Source organism: Talpa europaea (assembly GCF_964194135.1).
Source record: "Talpa europaea genome assembly, chromosome: 2".
NCBI classification, from domain to species: Eukaryota; Metazoa; Chordata; class Mammalia; order Eulipotyphla; family Talpidae; genus Talpa; species Talpa europaea.
Window position 1 is genome coordinate 42980903 of NC_140068.1, and position 20219 is coordinate 43001121.

General features: G+C 45.7%; 1 protein-coding gene across 2 annotated transcripts in view; it reads right to left on the bottom strand.

Annotated features, from left to right (window-relative positions):
* ARMC2 (armadillo repeat containing 2) overlaps window positions 1-20219 on the bottom strand; it is a gene marked incomplete at its 3' end in the record, with an annotated part of 101558 nt that overhangs the window by 3136 nt on the left and 78203 nt on the right. For both annotated transcript variants that reach the window (XM_084228585.1, XM_084228584.1), the window contains 5 exons: window positions 15829-16147; window positions 6987-7109; window positions 6589-6702; window positions 4510-4642; window positions 4000-4160 (listed from right to left, as the gene is read on the bottom strand). In XM_084228585.1, coding sequence (XP_084084711.1) covers window positions 4000-4160; window positions 4510-4642; window positions 6589-6702; window positions 6987-7109; window positions 15829-16147 — 850 coding nt within the window. The remainder of the gene's footprint in view (window positions 1-3999; window positions 4161-4509; window positions 4643-6588; window positions 6703-6986; window positions 7110-15828; window positions 16148-20219) is intronic.

Genomic DNA, 20219 nt, shown 5'->3' on the forward strand with positions numbered 1-20219 from the left:
TGGCTGGGTGGGTGAGGCTGCATCTGCTATGGGACAGCCAAGAGACATGGGACCGGGCATTTATTTTCTGATGAAAAGTCCTGGCTCTGCTACATCATATGTCACTCAACCCTCCTACACCTACTTTTCTCATCTGTCCCCTAACTAATGACCTCAAAGGGCTCTTAGGAGGACAGCTTCTAAGAGTATATACTATTAAAGGTGCCAGTATTGTTAGTCAATTCATATGTCTATCAAGATCTTGTTCCATGTGAGGCAACATCCTTCCCCTAAAGTGACTCAGCTGGAGCGATGCAGGAACAAGTTACATGGTTTATGACTGATTGTTCTAGAACAGATTTCCTATAACTACACTCTAGGCTTGAAAACACATATGAAAAGGGCCTGCCTGAACAGGTGGCATTTGGTTATGCAGGTCAGGCCACGGCACCTGCACAGGCACAGTGGTTGGACAAGCCAAGGATAAGCCCTTCCTGGCTCTAAGGGAAGGCTGACGGAGGGAGTATTGTCTGCCTGGTGTCCTGCTGGGATGCCAGCCAGACCCACACCCCTTCTAAGCCTACACCAGGTGGCCCCTCACCATTTTGCTACTTCTGGTTGATTGTTCCAGACTTAGGAGCTAAAGGTAGCTAGAGAGAGCCTGTGGCTAAGGCAGCTGCTGCCTAAGTCCAGAAGTCTCACACCCCAGCAGAGTCACTCACAGAACCAGTCATATCTCCCCTAACGGGACAAAGGCATGCCAACCAAGAGGAGACACACACCAAGAAGCCTTGAGGTGGTTGAAGCCATGACCTAGGCAGGAGCCTAGAAGGGAAGGAGAAACAGGACTTTTTCCCCTAAGTGCAGCACCAGAGCAGAGCTGGGTCCTGCAGGGGGGAGCCTACAATGCCCTGCTCTGAGGGACTTACTAGGGACTCTGGTTGTGCATGGAATGAACTTTCAGGTACTGAGTGCCTCTCCAGCAGGCTTTGGGCAAGAAATTTGTTTCTTGATATCTCCCTTCCTGTGCATCTTCCCCATAAGCTCCTTCATTAAGCAGGCACAGGTTCTCAGTCCTGGCTGCAGAGCAGACTCCTGTGAAACCTTTAAACAGATTCTCGAAAAACCTCACCCTCTCCTGAGCTCCTGATCAGAGTCCCGAAAGTAGGGTCAGGACAGGCTAGGTTTTTAATTCCGCAGCTGACTCTACTATTCTGCCGTAGTTGAGAACTGATTTAAGGCAAATTGAGCACCCATTTCTGCTCCCTGCAACCTGAGAAAGTTTAACATTCACAGAACAGACTGTGAACCTCAATGATTTCAAATTTTGCTCATTTTTCCTAATTCTTACATACACAGAATTATGTTTACCTGGGAAAAGCAAATTTCACATCAACCTCGAAAATCTGATTCTTTCAGATACCATCTGACTCTGAATTGCTGTTTAATAGCATTAGAATTAGAACTTGGAATTTACAAAGCACTTTTACAACCATGTTTTAGGACTTGCTATTATGAGTCAGGACTGAATCAGCTCCCTCTTATATGTCTATCATGCTATCATCAATTGTTCCCAGATTAGATATGAGAAAACACTAATTCAACAAGGTTAAACTCAAGGTTAAAACCTTGCAAGTGATAAAATGAGGACCTAAATTCAGAACTGTCTGACTTCTGATGGAAGTTAGAAGCCTCTGGTCTTTCCATTATACTCTCCAATGCTTGTTTGATCCTGGAGCTGGACAAGGATTATCATGTTCCCATTGCAGAGATGAAAAGACAGGTTCAGAGACATTGTCTTGTCTAACACTACCACCCGCAGAGAGCGTCAGAAGTGAATCACATGGAGCCTTTTCACAAGGTCTTGGTGACTCAACATCAACAGTTGGCTGGGCAATGATTAGGACATCTCCATTTTGAGAAAAGGATTATTGAAAACACAACCCACCTGCTGACGCACTTAATATCAAACCATTGTTGTTAAACCTAACTCAGGGTGAAAAAAAATGCAAAAAGTAGATTTTTTAATGTAAGAAATTATCTTTTTTCCTTTGGTTTGTATCAGTGATCTCCTGCCTCTCAAGGATATCGACCCAATAACACTCCCCAAGCAATAATTAACAAAGCTGCTAACTTAAATGTATAGATTTACTTAAAAGCGTAACAATTCAGAATAGCTTTTAGCCATATTTCCTCAAACCAACAATATCTATTTTTTTTAGAATTTTTCAGGATTTTTATTATTTCCCAATTTTTAAAAAATTTTTTAATATTACATTTTTATTGCAGTATCCTTGGCTTACAACAGTGTATATTTTAGGGTTATAGGTTCAGTATAGTTCACGGGGCTCCCTCCCTTTGGTCGACTATACCCCCTACTCATTGTTGTATACAAAGAAAGTTCATGTTTGCAAATTTCAAGTTATGGTATTTTAAAGAGATGTCTCAGACTCACTGAAAATACTTCATGGGGCATAGTGATCGTCTTTCCCAAACTAGGCCTAACAGTAAGTATTCTAAAAAGTGTTATGCACAGTTTTTGTGATTTCCATCCTGAAATAGGAATGAAGGGTTAGTGAAGTGCGTTGATGGGCCCTTATAGCTGATTCGGGACAGGTGGTCTTAAGGAGCTTGTTTTACAGGTCTTACGCCTCTTGCGTCAGTTTTCAAGCTCCTGAATAGGTGGTTTGAAACAGTGCAGGCTAGAGGCATCCCCAGTGGCCTAGGGGTTTAAGGCTCAGTGCTGTCAATTTTAACAGCCTGAGTTCGAGCCCCAGTCAGGGAGCCGCGTGTGTGGGTGGGTGCGTGGCTCCCGAGCGATAAGGGGTGAAAGATGAATCACAGAAGCAGCATGCACGTGGACCAGGCAGCTGAGGCTCAGGATGCAAAACATGAGCCTCTCAGAGGCTGCTGCGCCAGTGCTCACCAACTGCATGTCCTGTAGATTCTGCTGAGGATACAGCAGGCATCATCCTGGGATCTGGACACATCACAGCTTTAGTCCTTAGTGAAAATCCCGCAAGGAGCACCCATGAGCTCTGAGGCGCCCAGTCTTTCAAAATCCTCATCTCCGAAGAGAACTTACAAACTGACCGCTGTTCCATGAAAAACAAACTCTGGTGCCTGGGGAGACGCAGCAAGACTGGGCGACACCCTAATATTTCCCAAATCTTTTAAAAGATTTATTGTACCTTTTGCAGCAACTTTTAAAGCTATTTTCTAAATTAAAAGTCCTCCAAAACAATAAACATAGTTTAGGCCTCCCTGGTGGTGCAGTGGGTTGAGCGCAGTGTAGTGAAGCTGCCCACAGTCTCTGCAGCGTGGGTTCGATTCCCAGCCAGCCAGGGAGATTCCCACATGGCTCAATAGACCTCTCTGGTCACATCTGCTGCTCCCCTCAGCAGTTTATTTTATTTTATTATTTTTTTTTAAATAATAAATTTTATTTTTATATTCCCCTTACATTTGCAACCCCCCCATTCTGACCCCAATCCCTCCCCTCCCGCCCCCCACCCCCCAAAAAGTGTCTCTTGTTCATAGTTTTTTGTTGATTTTGATTTTCACTTTCTTGTAGTTATTCATTTTCCTGGTCCCTTATTTAAGTTTTCTAGATTCCTGCTATGAGTGAGACCATCCGGTATTTTTCTTTTTCTTTCTGGCTTATTTCGCTGAGCATGATCCCTTCCAGCGCCATCCATCCAACAATATCTATTTATATATTTGTAAACAGCAATACATTTATGCTGACACCTTGTATTTATGCAGTCTGTGCAAAAAAAAAAACCCAAAGCCACAGACGAAACCATGATAGTATCCAACAAGTTGAAACTCCCCATTGTAAACAGCATTCAGTCTCATTCAATATTCCCAAATCATAATCACCTTTAACATGCTCTTGTTGCTAATAGAAAGCACAGCCACCCAAATGCATGCTACTTTTTATGCAACATTTCATCCATTTTTTTCTCACTCTGATAAAACTCACAGTAAGGAAACTTACCTAAAAATGAGGAAACTTACCTAAAAATGAGGACAGCAGAATTAGGAGCATGTCTGTATCTTCATCTCCAAAACATGATGAAGCATTAGTGATATTTTCACTGAAGTTCCATAACGTTTTGCAAACCAAACAGGCCAGTTGCCAATCAGTAGGACCAAAATCTCTTAAACAATCCACTAACCTGCATTAATAAAAGTAAAAATGAGATGTTTTAGGTCAGATTCTGTCTTGAATTTTTATATTTCTAGCAAGATGATTATGCTCCTGTAACATTTGATCTGTACTATACATAATTCAGTGATTTAAATAATTTCAGAGCTAGAAACTGAAGTAGCTACAGAGTGCCAATAATCTACTCTTGAATTATTCTAAGTGTCCAGTGGAATCTAAGGCCCTCTTGTGTCCTAGCTTGGTGCTTCCAAAAGCTGAAAGGTCTCTGCTCCTGGAGGAGTGATGAGAGGGGCTCGAGCTCCCTGGAAAACTGTCCTCTGAATTCTGAGAGTTTCATGACTCCGGGCCTTATAACTTACTTTTTAATGCCACCTCCTTCTTTTAGGATGACACGCCTTTCTTTATCCACAGTGAGATTTAGGAGAACACCACAGGCCGAAAAACAAACATCCTGATGCTTGGCATCCAGCAAAGCAATCATGAACTTGTGTACTGGAAGAACAAGAAACCAGTGCAGAGTGAGGCTCAGGGGTCCCAGCTGCCTCTTATTTGACAAATGGCCTAGGGGATGTGGGGAGGGGCTTGCAAATTCAAATTTCCCATCTTCCTAAGGCTGTTACCACTGCCCAGCAGGTGTTCTCCATTGTCTATTCCTTTCAGAACCTGCTCCCTGCCCTGGGCCCCCCTCTACGCCCAAATACTGTTAATATCTGGCCCTGGCAGCAGCCACCTCTCCAGGGCAATCATGGAGGAGACTTGCACTTCCAGCCACATGCGTGATGTTCCTCTTTGGCATGTGTTCTCTTAAGAGCTCTGCTGAATCTCTGATGGCAATTTTCTTTAACTATACAGCCTGGGGGAGGGGAAGGAGGGTAGACTCCTATGGCTATCTCCCCAGAAGACTCCCAGTTTGGCCTCAGTTTGTAAAAGAAGATTTGCTCAGACCACTGGAACATGTGGTCCTCCCTCCTAGGAAATGAGCTGTAGGTCCTATTTTCTTTTTTTTTTTTTAAATGTATTTATTTGTGCATACAAGAACTAGGGTACAGGCCAGAGGTGGGGGAGGTGAGAGGATTCACCAGAGACAGAGTGGGGAACAGATGGATTGACTGAAATACACTGCTGAGGGGAGCAGCGGGTGAGACAGGAGAGGTCTGCTGTACCATGTGGATAGCTCCCTGGCCGGGGATAGAACTCGTGCTGCAGAGGCTGCGGATAGCCTCATAGTGCTGTGCTCAACCCCTTCTGCCACAGGGAGGCCCCTGTTGGTCCTATTTTCTCAAGTCTCCCCCTCCTCCCACCATCACCTGGGCTGGGCAGAGGGTTGAGGGCCAGGGAATAAGATATACTCCTTCTACTAAACCTGAGAGGCAGACAAACCCTTCTGGTCTTGGTCCCACTGATGGGTGAGTGAGTTTGACAAAGGTTGCCTCACTTTTTGCCAACACATATGTGTGTTTTTAAGAGTCTCAGGAATAAACACCAAAAAGTTAAGTCATCTCTGGGGTAGTGAGATGATGGGTGATAGTGTATTGCTGCCACTTAAATATATATATATATATATATATATATATATATATATTCTAAATTTTCTATTATGAACCTGGATAAACAGGTATTTTTAGTTATTACTCTTCCATGAAATATTTGAGACATATAATGAGTATGGTTGGTATAAACACTGTGTGCCTGCCCTCCCACCCAGTTTAAGAAATGAACATTACCTACCCAATTTTATATCTGTAGGCATCCCTTCCCTTTGTGTTAAATGTTGAACTTCTTCCCAATACCATTTATACCTTATATCATGACTGACTGTGTACATATACATAAACAACACCTAAGATTGTTTTTGTATATTTTAAAGCTTACATTAATGGCATCATTCTGTATCCTCTCCCTGGCTTTTTTGCTCCTGCTTTATACCTTGGAGGATGACCCATGTTAACACATGAAACTTAAGTTCATTTATTTTAATTGCTATGGAACATTTTGTTCATAAGTATACCACAGATATTTGTATTTGTATACTCTCTATATTTATCTTCTTGCCTATTGGTGAACATTTAGTGACTTTTTTTTTTTCTATTACAAGCAGTACTGTAATAGATATTCTAGCACATGGAGGGGAATGTCTTGAGTCTATTCCCATGGGCAGAAATGACAAGTACAGATTACTTGTTTCCCTTCAACACATACACACACGCCACCTTGGAACTGAGCAGGCCACTCACGAGGGCGAGAACACCAAAAACACTGCTGTGACCCGCCTTGGCATCCTGAGCTGAGAGCCTTACTTGTGAACGGAACAGAATGTAAAGCACTACTCATCCCAAAGCAGAAACTAGTAACACGTTGTAATGACCCACGTTCCGAAACTGCTCAGCTGTTTATTGGCAAGGAGAGTGTGTTTATGAATCTAAGTGTCATTAACTCACCATTTTTCTGGACAATGAAATCACAGATGTCATGGTCCTGGGAGAGATTTCCAAAGACACGCACAGCCTCCAGGATTCCATCCATGTTGTTACTCACGAGCAGTTTTAAGAGCACTGGGTTTGGTGACCGGAGAAATCAGTGAATGTAAGTTTTCATTTAAAGGCTACTAGAAAACGACCTCACATTACTGATACTGATAACTTAAAATCTCAAAGTGATAATAACATACAAACTGTAAGCGACTTTTCCACACTTTCTAACTTCTTATATTCCAATGAGGCATTTAGATGTTTGTACCAGAAATCAGAAAATACGCATACCTCCATTTCTGTGTTTAGTTAATAAAATCAAAGCCTTAAATGAACCTGCATCTATCACACTGAGTTCTGAATCTTACATTCAGCAATATACAGCTTTTTGTCCTGAATCATGGAATTCTTCACTTGGTAATAAGATAAATTGTTGATTGTTGCTGTAGTGTTGATCACCAGCTCCTCACAATCATCAATTGACTTGTTTTCTGAAATAAAGCAAGGACAAGGATGTCAAAAATCCTTCACAGGCGTAGAAATAATGACATCCTACCTTTATTTATTTTTTTCAAAGATTTATTTATTTATGCATACAAGAACTGGGGTGTAGACCAGAGGTGTGGGAAGTGATGGTGAGAGGATTCACCAGAGACAGAGTAGGGAATAGAACAGGCAGATTAACTGAAATACACTGCTGAGAGGAGCAGCAGGTGAGACAGGAGAGGTCTGTTGTGCCCTATGGGTCACCCCCCTGGCTGGGGATCAAACTTATGCTGCAGTGGTTGGGGATAGCTTCATAATGCTGTGTCTTAACCCCTTGCGCCACCAGGGAGGCCCCACAACATCCTAACTTTAGAAACAGCAGACAAGCCACTGTCCAGAGCAAGCTCTGTGCAGTAGCACCATTTGCCTTTTTCATTTGCTGCTGTGTTTCCCAGGATGCTTCCTGCTGGGAAGCTGGCCAGGCTTTGAACACTTGATACTCAATCTCTCCAACCAAGAGGCCTGGAAAAATCAGGTTCACCTAGGGCCTGTGTCTATAGTGAAGCAATGATGCCCACACACCACTGAACTGAGCCATCCCTACTTCCCCGCTAGTTAGCCCTGTCCCTGATCCACCCAGTGGCTCCATGGCCCACATCTTCCAAGAGAATGACCCCTATGTCATGATCCATCCATTGCTCCTATCAGTGCTGCCTTCCAAACATGCAAACCTTATTACCTCTCACCTCTCACATCCTCTACTACCACCTTGTCCCTCTCACACCCTCCTATCTGGCTCTCTTGTGTCTTTGACTCCCTCAGTGTCCTCAACACAAAAGTGACAAAAGTCACTCAAGAAATGCCACTGGTCTCTCTTGGGCCCACAGGTCCTACCTGGGCTGCCCCCTCTTTACCTCCATGACTTTATTTGCTGCTCCAATCCTTAAGCCCTCAATGCCACCCACACCAGTTTTTTGCTGGTTGTGAAGGTACCAGCACCTCCTACCCAAGGACCCCTGCACTGCTATTCCCTCTGTCTAGACTAGACTCTTCCACTTGGCCACCTGACTTACTCCTCTCACCCTGCAGGTTGGTGCTCAGGTTACGGAGCTGCATTATTGGACGCACTTTCCTTAACCACTCTAGATAAAACAGTACCCATGCCTCATTTTCTCCTTTACTGCTTTAATTTTCTGCAATATCCAAATGGTGATCATTGAGATGGAACAGAGTGGAAAACTATTCAGGGAAGAAAATGGATAGGACATGGTAAACATGGGATTTGGGGGGTGAGGGAAAGGAGTCACCCAGGATGGTCCCTAAGTCTCTGGATTGCATAATGGCATGGTCCTTAATCATATCCTCTGAATGAGGGGTATGAGGAGAGGGCCCAGTTGGGAAAAAGGTCATGAATCAGGTTCCCATATCTCGAGGGGTTCTGAGCATCCATGGTTGATGTAGGGTAAGCAGTTGGATCTATGGATCTGGCAATTGGAGGAAAAACCATGACTCTGGGTAGAGTGAAGTAGCTGGAGCAACGTGAAGGGGCCTCTGCCCCTCACTACCCTTGTCCCCCTCACTCCCCTCCCCACCCAGCCATTGCCTGCTCAGGGAAAGCCTGCCTCAGACTAGGAGGGGGCATCTTGGCCTGGGAGGGGGCATTTTGGCGGTGACTTGCCCGCTGTGCTTTACTGGATAAGGATAGGTCTTTTACCTTGAAACGAAAGCTCCCCGGGGAATGAGAAGGGGGGCTGTGAGCTGAGTGCAAGGACTGTGTTGTTTCTAAAATTCTCTAGCATAATTCTCTCTCCTTGAGTCCCTCCACCCACAGCAAACAGCTTGAGACCAGTACCTGGTAGACACTCAATGACTACTTGCAGGGAGAAAGAATAAATGAGGCCCTAATTGCCTGATTTTTAGTTTAAATGATGGGGAGGGAGTAAAGAACTGAGCCAGCCTAGGCTTTGCTATGGATTCTACAGCCCAGAAATGGCTTAGTGGCCTCAGGCTCTCAGGGACCCTGTAGAATAATCTCAACTGTTTTCAAGGGAGGTGAGGTTAAAAGAACCCTTCCAAAGAACATCCCTAGATTTGGAACCTTGATCTTCTCCCTGCTGGCGGTGACCTTGATCAAGTCATATAATCTTCTTGGCCCTCAGTTTCCATCACTGTAAAGTGGGATGAGAAGGACACCTACATTTCAGAATTGTTAAGAGGTTTAAATGTACAACTACTTGTAAAGGGCTTAAAAGAGCGCATGGCCCATTATAGGTGCTAAGCAGCAGATATATGTTGAATGAACAGAGGGCCCGCCCAGAATAACAGCTCCCAGGGGCTGGCTCCTGTGACTGTCTGGCACTAGACAAGGGGGAAGACGACAGCTTTGGGGGTGTCAGTCCCCACACTGATATGAGACTTGGGGATCTCTTTTTTTTCTTGTTTTAGCAGAGTCTAGTTTGCCCAGAAGCCGCTCTTATGTGTTTCTGTCACCACCTCCTGTGGGAGCTCATGTCTGGGCAGCAGGCTTGGTGCCTGGTATCTGGGGCAGGAGGGTGGACTCACAGGTATCAGGCCTCTATCATGCAACACCAAGCACTTCCCATGCATTTACCTTATAAAAATTAGCTACTAATAATGCTGTAAGTGCATGTACAAGCATTTAGACCCACACTACACTAATTAATAGTGTAGAGCTGCATCTATCTCAGCTCAGCTAGCCACACAAAACACTGGGTGGCTTAGACAACAGGAATTAGCTTCCTCATGGCCTGAAGGACTTCTAGGCTTGAAGTCGAAGCTCAGAATGTCAGCATGGCTGGGGACTCTTCATGGCTGCCTTCTTGTTTCTCACATCCTAGAGAGAAAGAGCAAGCTCCCAGCGTCTCTTATAAGAACACTGATCCTGTGGTGGCGGGCAACTCTCATGAACTCCTCTAAACCTGATTACTTTCCAAAGCCCCCACATCCAGATCCCACCACACTGAGGATTAGGGCTTCAGTATAAATTTGGAGGGGACACAATTCAGTCCCTCACAGCCTCTAGTATCCCACTTTGTAGGTGAGAATGCCAGGGCTTAGAGAAGTTAAATACCTGGTCTAACATCACTGAGCAGATTTCTGAATAAAGGTCTGTCTTACTCTGTAATCCTGCTCTTTCCAATACATCTTGCAGAGGCCATGGACTTAGCACTCCTGCGTGCCCATTAGACCTGCCTGGGGCATCCATTTGCCTGCAAGGCATGAGAGAAGCACACAGCCCTCTGCTGCTGACTCATGGATGAAAGAGAATCTAGAATTTGGAGCTTGCCACTGAGCAAATCTCTGAATGTGGGGATTTGCCAAGAGGGCTGGTCCTTATTAGAAACATTTTTTTTTTTTTAAATTTTAAAAGACCCTACGCAATGAATGGCCTTTAAAAATGAGTCCTGGGGTACAAGCAACTCCTCTGTGAGGGGAGCAGGACTAGTGTGGACGGATGGACAAAGTCCCAGGGAAGTCATTGGCACTTGGGGGAGGGCGGGGAGTGGTGCTCAGTGCTGAGCAGAAACAGGGTAGCAGTTGCTTTGCCCTCAGGTTAATGAGCACAACCAGACCAGCCAGCTGCTCCTTTCTAATCAGAGTCCCGGTGCTGGCCTTGCTCTTGGCTTGGCTTCTGCTACAGGGCCTGTTAGAATGAGGCAAGAACATGGAAAAAGGGCTTCCTCCTCCGGGGTGGAATCTACCCCCACTCCTCAGACTAGGTGGTGGGAGACCAGCAGAGAGCTGAGGAGGGCTTTGGAGGCCAGCTGAGTCACCTGAGGGGAAGACAGAGGGAGGATCCTCTCTCAGGGGTGGCTTTTAACCCCCTAGGAGCTTTTTGTGGGAGATCAAATCTTTTAGGAGCTAGAAGAGACAAAGGCTCTCCTGATTGTCCAGGACATGGGTTAACCTCGCATGGTGCTGTGCTCCACTGCTGCAGAGAGGACACATTCTCAGTGAGGCCTCCCACCACCTGCATCAGCATTAGACAGAGAGCTTTTAAAATGCAGATTCTTGGCCTCTTCCCCCCACCTTAGTTGATCAATCACAACCTCTGAGGGATGAGTGGAGAATTTGTGTTTTTTAATGAGCTCTGTGTGATTCTTCTGTGAGAAGAAGATGGAGAAGCACCAGATTAGAGTTTCATTGGTTAACGAAGAATAGAAGAAAAATAGGCAATTCCCAAGTGCCCAGAAGCTCAAGGGGGTATGCTAGAGGCCTCACGTGGGAATGCCCTATATCACCAAAGCAGAGCACCTATCCACCCAGAAGACCTGGGGAGGGCCAGACGGGGCCCCAGTGTCTCCCTTAGGGCCAAACTCTCTGATGTCTGGGCAAATCTGCTTCCCAGCCTCTCCCGCCTGTCTCAAAGCATCACTTTCTTGGAAGTCAAACACACATTATTCATTATACCTTCAGTTCCCAGGTAGAAATATAATTTCTAAGCTCATAAAATAGCTATAAGACCAGGGCTTTTTTCACTTTATACATGAATATTAACAACCGCAGGAAAATGAATCATGCATAGCTCTCTTTCTGACCAACTTGACTATTCACAATGATATGTGCCCCGTCCAGGTGCCCGAGGTCAGGCTCTCCCAGGGAGCTGCAGTAAAAGATTGGGTCTGCAAGAGGACAGGATGAGAGCTGGCCCTGGGCTTTCAGGTTTCTGTTAGCCTCTCACTGCAGAGGAGGCTAAAGATGGTTCTCTAAAGCACTGGATCTCAACATTTAAGGGGGAGAAGAATCACCTGGGGCAAGGGATGAGTTGAAATGCAGATTTCAAGACCCTAAACCCGTCCTACCGAGTCAGTGTCTTTTTTTTTTTTTTTTTTTTTAAAGATGATTTTTTTTTTATAGAGGCATTTTTTTTTTATTTATTTATTTGTTTGTTTTGTTTATACATGCACTGGGTACAGTCAGAAGCGCGGGAGGGTGAGAGAATTCACCAGAGCCAGAGCGGGGAGCAGAGCAGGCAGAAGGACCGAAGTACACTGCTGAGGGAAGCAGCGGGCGGCAGGAGAGGTCTGCGCGCCATGTGGGACCCTCCTCCAGTGGCCGGGGAGCAACCGGGTATCGAACCCGCGCTGCAGAGGCCGCGGGCAGCTTCGCAACCCAGCGCTCAACCGCTGCGCCACCGGGGAGGCCCCCGAGTCAGTGTCTTAATGAGTCCCAGGACTGATTCTGAGGCCAAGACTTGGAACCCTGGCCTGGAGCAGAGAAGGACTGATCTTCCACAGACAAGGAAGGATAGTTAGAAAACAGGAAGATGTTACAGTCCAAAAGCTGTAAAAGTCACTGAGCCGGTTCCTGGACTGTAAAATGGCTAAAATAACAAGCTACCCTCACGTGGTTGCTGTGAGGCAAGAGATGCAAATGCGCTTTTCAGACTGTAAAGCTCCATAATAAGGTAAGGCAAAGTCACTTACAAGCCCACACACCAAAACCTGGCTCCCCCCCCAAAAAAAAGTGGCTCCCTCCCTTTAGCCCTCATGCATCCCCACCCCCACTCCCCACCACATACCTCGCTGCTGGAGCTACTCATGAACTTATCTGCAAATCTCACACAACTCCATCATAAACCCTGAGTTTCTTGAAAGCAGATACCAACCTACATGGACTGAATGTTGTTCCCCTTCAAATGCCCTAATCCCCAAGATGACTGAATTTGGAGCAAGGGCCTGTGATGGGGTGATGAAAGTTAAATGAGGTTCTAAGGGTGGGGCTGTAATCCCATAGGGCTGGTTCCCTTATTAAAAGAGAGTGCTTTTTCTTTCTTCCATGTGAAGAGACAATAAAAAGGAGTCCATTTACAAGCCATAAAGAGAGCCTTCTCCAGACACTGACCCTGCTGGCACCCTGGCCTTGGATTTCCAGCATATAGAACTGTGAGAAAATAGATTTCTGTTGCTTAAGTCATGCTGTTTGGGTATTTTGTTAGGGCAGCTCAAGTTATGCAGTAAGGAATCAATACATGGCTCTTAAATTGAATAGCAAGAGGGGATGGTTCAGAGATTACCAAAAACATCATTTTGCTCAGCCATTAGAGTTGTTTCTGTAACAACAAAGGCTTCTTTTTACATAGTCTGGTAAGTAGTGGCTTTGTAGGTCGCCCAGGATGGCAGTTAATTTCTTTGCACGTGGGGAGGCAGAAGTGCTCATGAGGTTAAGAAACTGGGGTAGGACTTTGGGCTGAATTTTGTGACCCCAAACCACGTATGTTGAAGCCTTCATCTTTAACGCTACATTTGGAAATCGGGCATTTAGGAGGTAACTAAGGTAAAGTCATCAGGGTGAAGCCCATACCGGGAAGGGAAGGACTTTTCACATTGTAGAGGGGTGAGGGCGGTGCCTCAAGCCAGGAAGAGGGTCCTCCCAGGACCTGACATGACAGTCACTGACGCATGCTTACAGCCTCCAGCATTGTTAAGAAAATTAATTTCTAGGGCTTTTCATTTTATTGAGGTAATATTACTTTACAATATATCTAGGTTTCAGGTGTGATAGTTTCCCACAAATGTGTGTTAAGTCACACAATCTGTTATTTTGTCATGGCAGCCCAAGCAAACTAAGACAGATTTTTGGTTTCTAGAAGTGGATGCTGCTATAAAAATAGCTAAAAGTGTAGACACAGCTTTATAACTGGGTGAGGAGTAGAGCTGGAGTGGTTTCGGGGTACATAGTAGAAATATGGATATTAAGGAGGATTCTGGTGAAGGCTCAGAAAAGAGGAGAGCAGGAGTGAGTGCCTCCATCTCTTCAGGGAATAATAAATAATCATGAGCAGAACATGGCAGAAATATAGACATGTAGGCCATTCTGGTGAGGACGCTAACGTGGAACAAGTTATTGGAAATTGCAGGAAAGACCATCCTTGTAATAAAGTGACAAAGAACTTGGCTGAATTTTGTTTGTATTCTACTATTTTGTAGAAGGTAGAGCTTGCAAGGGATGACACTAGATGGGTAGGTGTGATTTCTAAACAAAGTGTTTAGGAAGCAGCCTGGCTCATCCAGTTTATAGTAAAATGTGAGAGGAGATGAACTAAAGAAGGAAACATTAAGCAAAAAGGAACCAGAACTTAAAGATTTGGAAAATTCTTAGTCCATCCATACCACAAACAATGAGAAAGTGCAGGCATGGAGAAAACACCAGGGCTGTGGTGGGGCTATCACTCCATAAAGGGCTTTGGGATTGGAACTTAAGGGAACAGAGCTAGGACAAGAGAAAGTAATGCTGCTGGCCTTCTGGGATTGAGGACATGGGGTGTTAGGCTACTTGGCAACAGCATGCACTATTCTTCAAGAAGAGGGAAAAATGACTCTAAAGATGATTCAAAGATCACCAGAACCACTGCCTCAGTTTCAACAGGCCAGACAGCCTCCACTCTGAAGCCTTGGGAGCAAGGCTGCCTGTGGAGCCATGCAGTTGACCCTGGGAAGGGTAGGCCTGGGGAGGCAGAACCCTGCCCCAGTGGGGTCAGAAAGCAAAGCATGGACCAAAGGAGGAGTGTTTATTCTTGGTTCTGAAGCTCTAGTGGAGTTTGCCTTCCTGGATCTTGGACTTACTTGCTATCCATTACCCTTTCCTTTTTTCCTATTTCTCTTTTGGAATGAGAATGTCCTGTCCCACTGTGACATTTTTGGAAGCACATAACTTGTCTGGTTTCACATGTTCACAGCAGGAAAGGAATTCTGCCTCAGTATACATCTTATCTCTTGTCCCCCTTTTATCTCATTTAGGTGCTACTTAAATGAGACTTTGGATCTTAGATCACAGAATGAGTCAAGGCTGGTGGGGGATGTTAAGATGGAGTGAATGCATTCTGCATGTGAGAAGGGCATGAATTTGGGGGGGTGGATAAGGGGCAGGACTGAATTGTGTTCTCCCTGCCTCCACCCTATCCCTCCACCCCCACCCCCAAATCCGTATGTTGAAGCCCTAACTCCCAATGTGATTGAATTTGGAGGTAGGATTTTTAGGAGGTAATTTGTTAAATGAGGTTATAAGGGTGGAGTTCTAATCCAATAGGATTGGTGCCCTAATTGAAGGGGAAGAGAGCAATCTCTCTCCCCTGTGCACTCCCTGGGGAAAGGCCATATGTAGACTAGTGAGGAGCAACCTTTGGAAAGGCCAGCAGAGCATGTTCACCAAGAATCAAATCAGTCAGCACCCTCCTCTTGGACTTCCCAGCCTCCAGAATGTGAGAAATAAATTTCTGTGGTTTAAACTACGCATCTGTGGTCTTATGTTATGGTAGCCCCAGCTAACAAATACATAAGGGAAAAGTGGGACCTGAGTGGCTGGAGGCCATCACTGTAGATAATGTAAAAGTGAGAAATAAAAAGATAAATAAACCTGTATTGTGTGGGTGAGCTCCAGGGAAAATTTTGGATTTTAAATTTTGGGGTGAGTTTAGCCAATTTTTGATCACTTGATTGGTATATTTTTTAAAAACAGCAATATAATTCACATGCCATACAGTTAACCCATATTAAATTCAGTGGGCTTTAGCAATGTTCTGTATTCCTCTTTTTTCTCTTTTTGTAATCTAGGATACTTTCTAGTCACTTGTGAAGAGATACTTTCCTTCCCACAGCTGAGAAGGATGGTTAAATGAGCCAGCTGCACTAACCAAACCTTCACCACTCCCACGACAGGGAGCCGTGTCCTGCCCATGTGGCAGCCAGGCGGCTGCCCTCTTACCCAGCATGGCGAGGAGCAGGCCCACTACGTGCGTGTTGGCGGCCAGGGCGGGGCCGATGCCTGGGTGGATTGCTAGGTTGGCGAGGACTCGGGTCAGTTTGATGAGCACATCCTCGGCCTGGGCCCGCAGCAGGGGTGCCCTGGGAGGTACATCACCTTCACCCCGACACTTCTCTGAATGCAGATCCAGCTCACAGAATGTATGGAATAATGACAACAGAGTTGGGATGCTCTCTTTCTCTCTGGAAAACTGTTCGCGAGCCTGGTTATTTTTCGCTGTCAGGTTGCCAAGAATAAAAACAATACGAACGACTAAATCCTGCAATAAATTAAAGACAAAGAGTTACAAATGCAAAAGAGGCCAGGACAAGCTGATGGAAAGAGTATGATAATTAATTCACGATTTAATTAATAGTAAAACAGAACATGTCTGGCTTCTACTAACTTGTACAGTGTTTGATTCCCAAGGTTGGTGCAAATTGACAGAAGATTAAAAGCATTTAGCAGCAATGAAAGAACGCAAACTGATTGATGCCATTAGCAAGGCCTATTAACTTCAGATCCTTCATCTGAAATTCTGGGTGGCCTTCCCGCCCCCACCTTCTCCAGAACAACCAGTGGAGTGGGATACAGCTTTACTATTAATAATAGTTTTGACACTATCAGACATCATGAGCATCCAAATCATTTCCTGAAACTTTACCTCCTGCGGCAGCATTGTCTCTAAAAATCAGGTGTTGATGGCATATCAGCTTGTGTTCTAGAAGGCTCTCTAAACCCGGACACTATCAGGTGATGCTGATTCTCTGCTGTGGGGAATGTCCTGTGTTTAGCAGCATTTCTGGCCTCTCTTTCCGGGTGCCAGGTTTAATGTCTGCAGGGGGCAAAATCCTCCCAGGCTGTGAACCACAGTGTTACCTGCCACTTCCAATGTAGGACTTGTCTTTCTTGATCAGGGTCATGGTTATGATCTTTCTTTAGCACAGAAAAATTATGGGTGGAAGTTTTCATGGAGTCAAAAAACAGAGGAGGGGGTAGGGTTGATTAACAAGTCATTACGCTAGCTATGGAAGTTTCCAGGAATCTGAGGTGGGGACTGAGAGGATTATGTGTTAAAGAAAACCAACCCAACCTGACCATAAAGGAATAAAATTACACAAAGGAATGAATTGCACTGCATGCCCCCCCAACACTATATAAAGATACACCTTGCAAAAAGCAGCTCTTGCTCCAAGACTGCCCGCCTGTGTTTGTGCAGGTGTCTCTTTCTTAAACCTGCCTCTTTCAAAATATAGCTCTCTGCGCACCTGTGTCTATGCAGGAGTCTCTTTTTCCTAATAAACCTATAAAATGCAGCCTTTGCCTATTTGTGTCTATGTAAACGTCTTTTTCCTTCACAAACTTGCCATGTGCCACTGCAGGGGAAACTGCTCAAATAGTTCTCAGAGGGACCCAAGGACTCCATTCACCAAACCCCAACAGTTATAGGAGTGACATCTTCATAATTATATGCTAAATTGTAGATGTGTGTTACAGACCCTTTTCTGCATATAAGCAGAAAAGTCTGCTTATATGCAGACACAATAAGTGTCTCTAAAAATCCCAGTCTTTTTTTAAAAAGATTTATTTATGCATATAAGAATTGGGGTACAGGCCAGAGGTGTGGAGGGTGAAAGGACCCACCAGAGACAGAGCGGGGAAAAGAACAGGCAGACTGACTAAAATACACTGCTGAGGGGAGCAGCAGGCGAGTCAGGAGAGGTCTGCTGCACCATGTGGGTAGTTCCCTGGCAGGCCAGTGATAGAACTCATGCTGCAGAGGCTGCGGACAGCTTCATAGTGCCGTGCTTAACCCGCTGCACCACGAGGGAGGCCCTAAAAATCCCAGTCTGAGAACATTTTATAACTCAACAAGATACAGAAACAATTATATTTTTTTTTCAAATTTTTTAATAAATTTTATTTTTATATTCCCCATACAATTGCAACCCCCTTATTTTGACCCCAATCCTCCCCTCCCCACTCCCCACCCCCCATAGAGTGTCTCTGGTTCATAGTTTTTTGTTGATTCTGATTTTCACTTTCTTATAGTTATTCATTTTCCTAGTCCCTTATTTCAGTTTTCTAGATTCCTGCTATGAGTGAGACCATCCGGTATTTTTCTTTTTCTTTCTGGCTTATTTCGCTGAGCATGATCCCTTCCAGCGCCATCCATGTTGCTGCAAATTGCATGTGTTTATCTTTTTTGAATGCTGAGTAATATTCCATGGTGTAACAATTATATTCTTAAAAGTCTCATACGCTCATCGACTGAGCTAGCTGGGTGACTTGTAACAATTATATTCTTTTAATTTTTTTTTTAAGATTTTTATTTATTTACACAAGAACCGGGGTACAGGCCAGATTCACAGGAGGGTGATTCACCAGAGACAGAGTGGGGAACAGAACAGGCAGAGTGACTGAAGTACACTGCTGAGGAGAGCAGCGGGCGAGACAGGAGAGGTCTGCCACGCCATGTGGGACCCTTGCCAGCTGGCCGGGATTGAACCAGCGCTGCAGAGGCTGCAGACAGCTTCACAGCACTGCGCTCAACCCCCTGTGCTACCAGGGGAGGCCCCAATTATATTCTTTTTAAAAAAACTTTATTTATGCATATAAGAGCTGGGGTGCAGACCAAAGATGTGGGGGGAGGGGATGAGAGGATTCACCAGAGACAGTGGGGAGCAGAACAGGTGAATGGACCAAACATACTGCTGAGGGGAGCAGCAGGCAAGACAGAAGAGGTCTGCTGCGCCATGTGGGTTAGCTCCCTGGCTGCGGATAGCTTCATAGTGCTGACTTAACCCCTTACACCACCATGGAGGCCCACGATTATATTTTTAATATAACAACAGCAAACACCCTAACCCACAGGTGGTGAGGGAGGTCTCCTGGGAGACAGACCTTCACGGAATACTTAGAGAGGGGCACCCCTGCTCCGGGGGCTGTTGCTCACTGCACCAGTGTAAGGACAGGAAAGGACACAGTGCAGGTTTTCTATGATCCAGCAGACCAGGTAAAGGAGGAGTCAGAGTCCTCAGTGGCTTTTTGCAGGTTTTTATTGGGATTACCAGGTACACGGCAGGCAGGGGTTGCTGGGGGGGCCGGGAGGCTGGCAGGCCTTCACTCAAGCAAGTCTTCACTCTGTCTGGGCTTTCCGGCCTTCTCTGCTTCTCTCTCGGCTTCTACTGGCATCTCCACGACGCCGCCCCTAAAAGCCCAGTCTCAGCCCAGGTGAATCCCACCTACCTATGCCCACACCCTACTCCAGGTGCCTCCATCAGGCATGCATTCAGGACCACAAGGATCCATCCTCTATCCTGATGGCGGGAGGGCAAAAAAGCCTGACATTTTTCGTTACCCTACAGTCCACCCCCTCAGGGTTTTCTGCCATATAGTCTTCATATATACAATTTTCTTAGCAAACAAACAATGCAGCCATGGCCCACAAAAGCAAATACATCATAATATAACAACAAAATACAACAGAACAGAAATAAGTCCAGGCAGGGCATAAACCTAGTGGCAAAAGACAATTATTGGTACCAGCAGATGAGCCACCAAATCTGCTGCCGAAGGCACTGCTCATACGAGGGAAGGGAAATCACTCAGACATCTCTGTCACATGCCAGGAGCCGTCAGGCTTCCTGACCTTCTCTAGCTGTAGTCTCGGCTACAAGCCACACACCGCATCCACCCCCAGGATGCACTCGCAAATCGCCAACACTCAGGGATTGTCTGCGGTCGCTCCAACACTCGGCCTTCATAGCCACCAATGTGACTCGCAGACCCCTGCACTCAGGCCAACCCACTGCACAAGCACATGGGTCGGGGATCCAAACTCTACATGCGGCCTCTCTTGGGTCCCCTCTTTAGCTTGGGCTCCACCCCAAGCCACGTTCCCCACCCGTCCCCCAAGGACGGGGTCCTCAGCTCCTCACCCTCACTTGAAAACGAGCAGGGCATCACCCACAGGTGATTTTACGAGACTCACTGGTCTTCAGCATACTTAGGCTGCTTAACAGCCGCTCAGGGCTTCCCAAACTTAGCATCAGCACCAGCTTTTGCCTTCTCAGTTGGCTTTTCTCCTCCGCCTGGCTGCTGGGCATACATAGGCTGCTTTTGGCCATCAAGGCCCACTGGCCACCTCCAGATTCTTAAAAAAAACATAACCTGCCAAGGTCCTCCGCCTTCTGGCGGGACTGTCTGTCCAAGTTCATCAGTCTAAGTTTATTAGTCCAAGTCCATTGGCCTCTCCCTGCATCAGCACCAGCGAGCTCCAAATCATAGTCCTCTCCTCCCCGACAATTCTGCTGCCTCATGGGGTCGTTGGCTGGTCCTCTCGGGCGTCT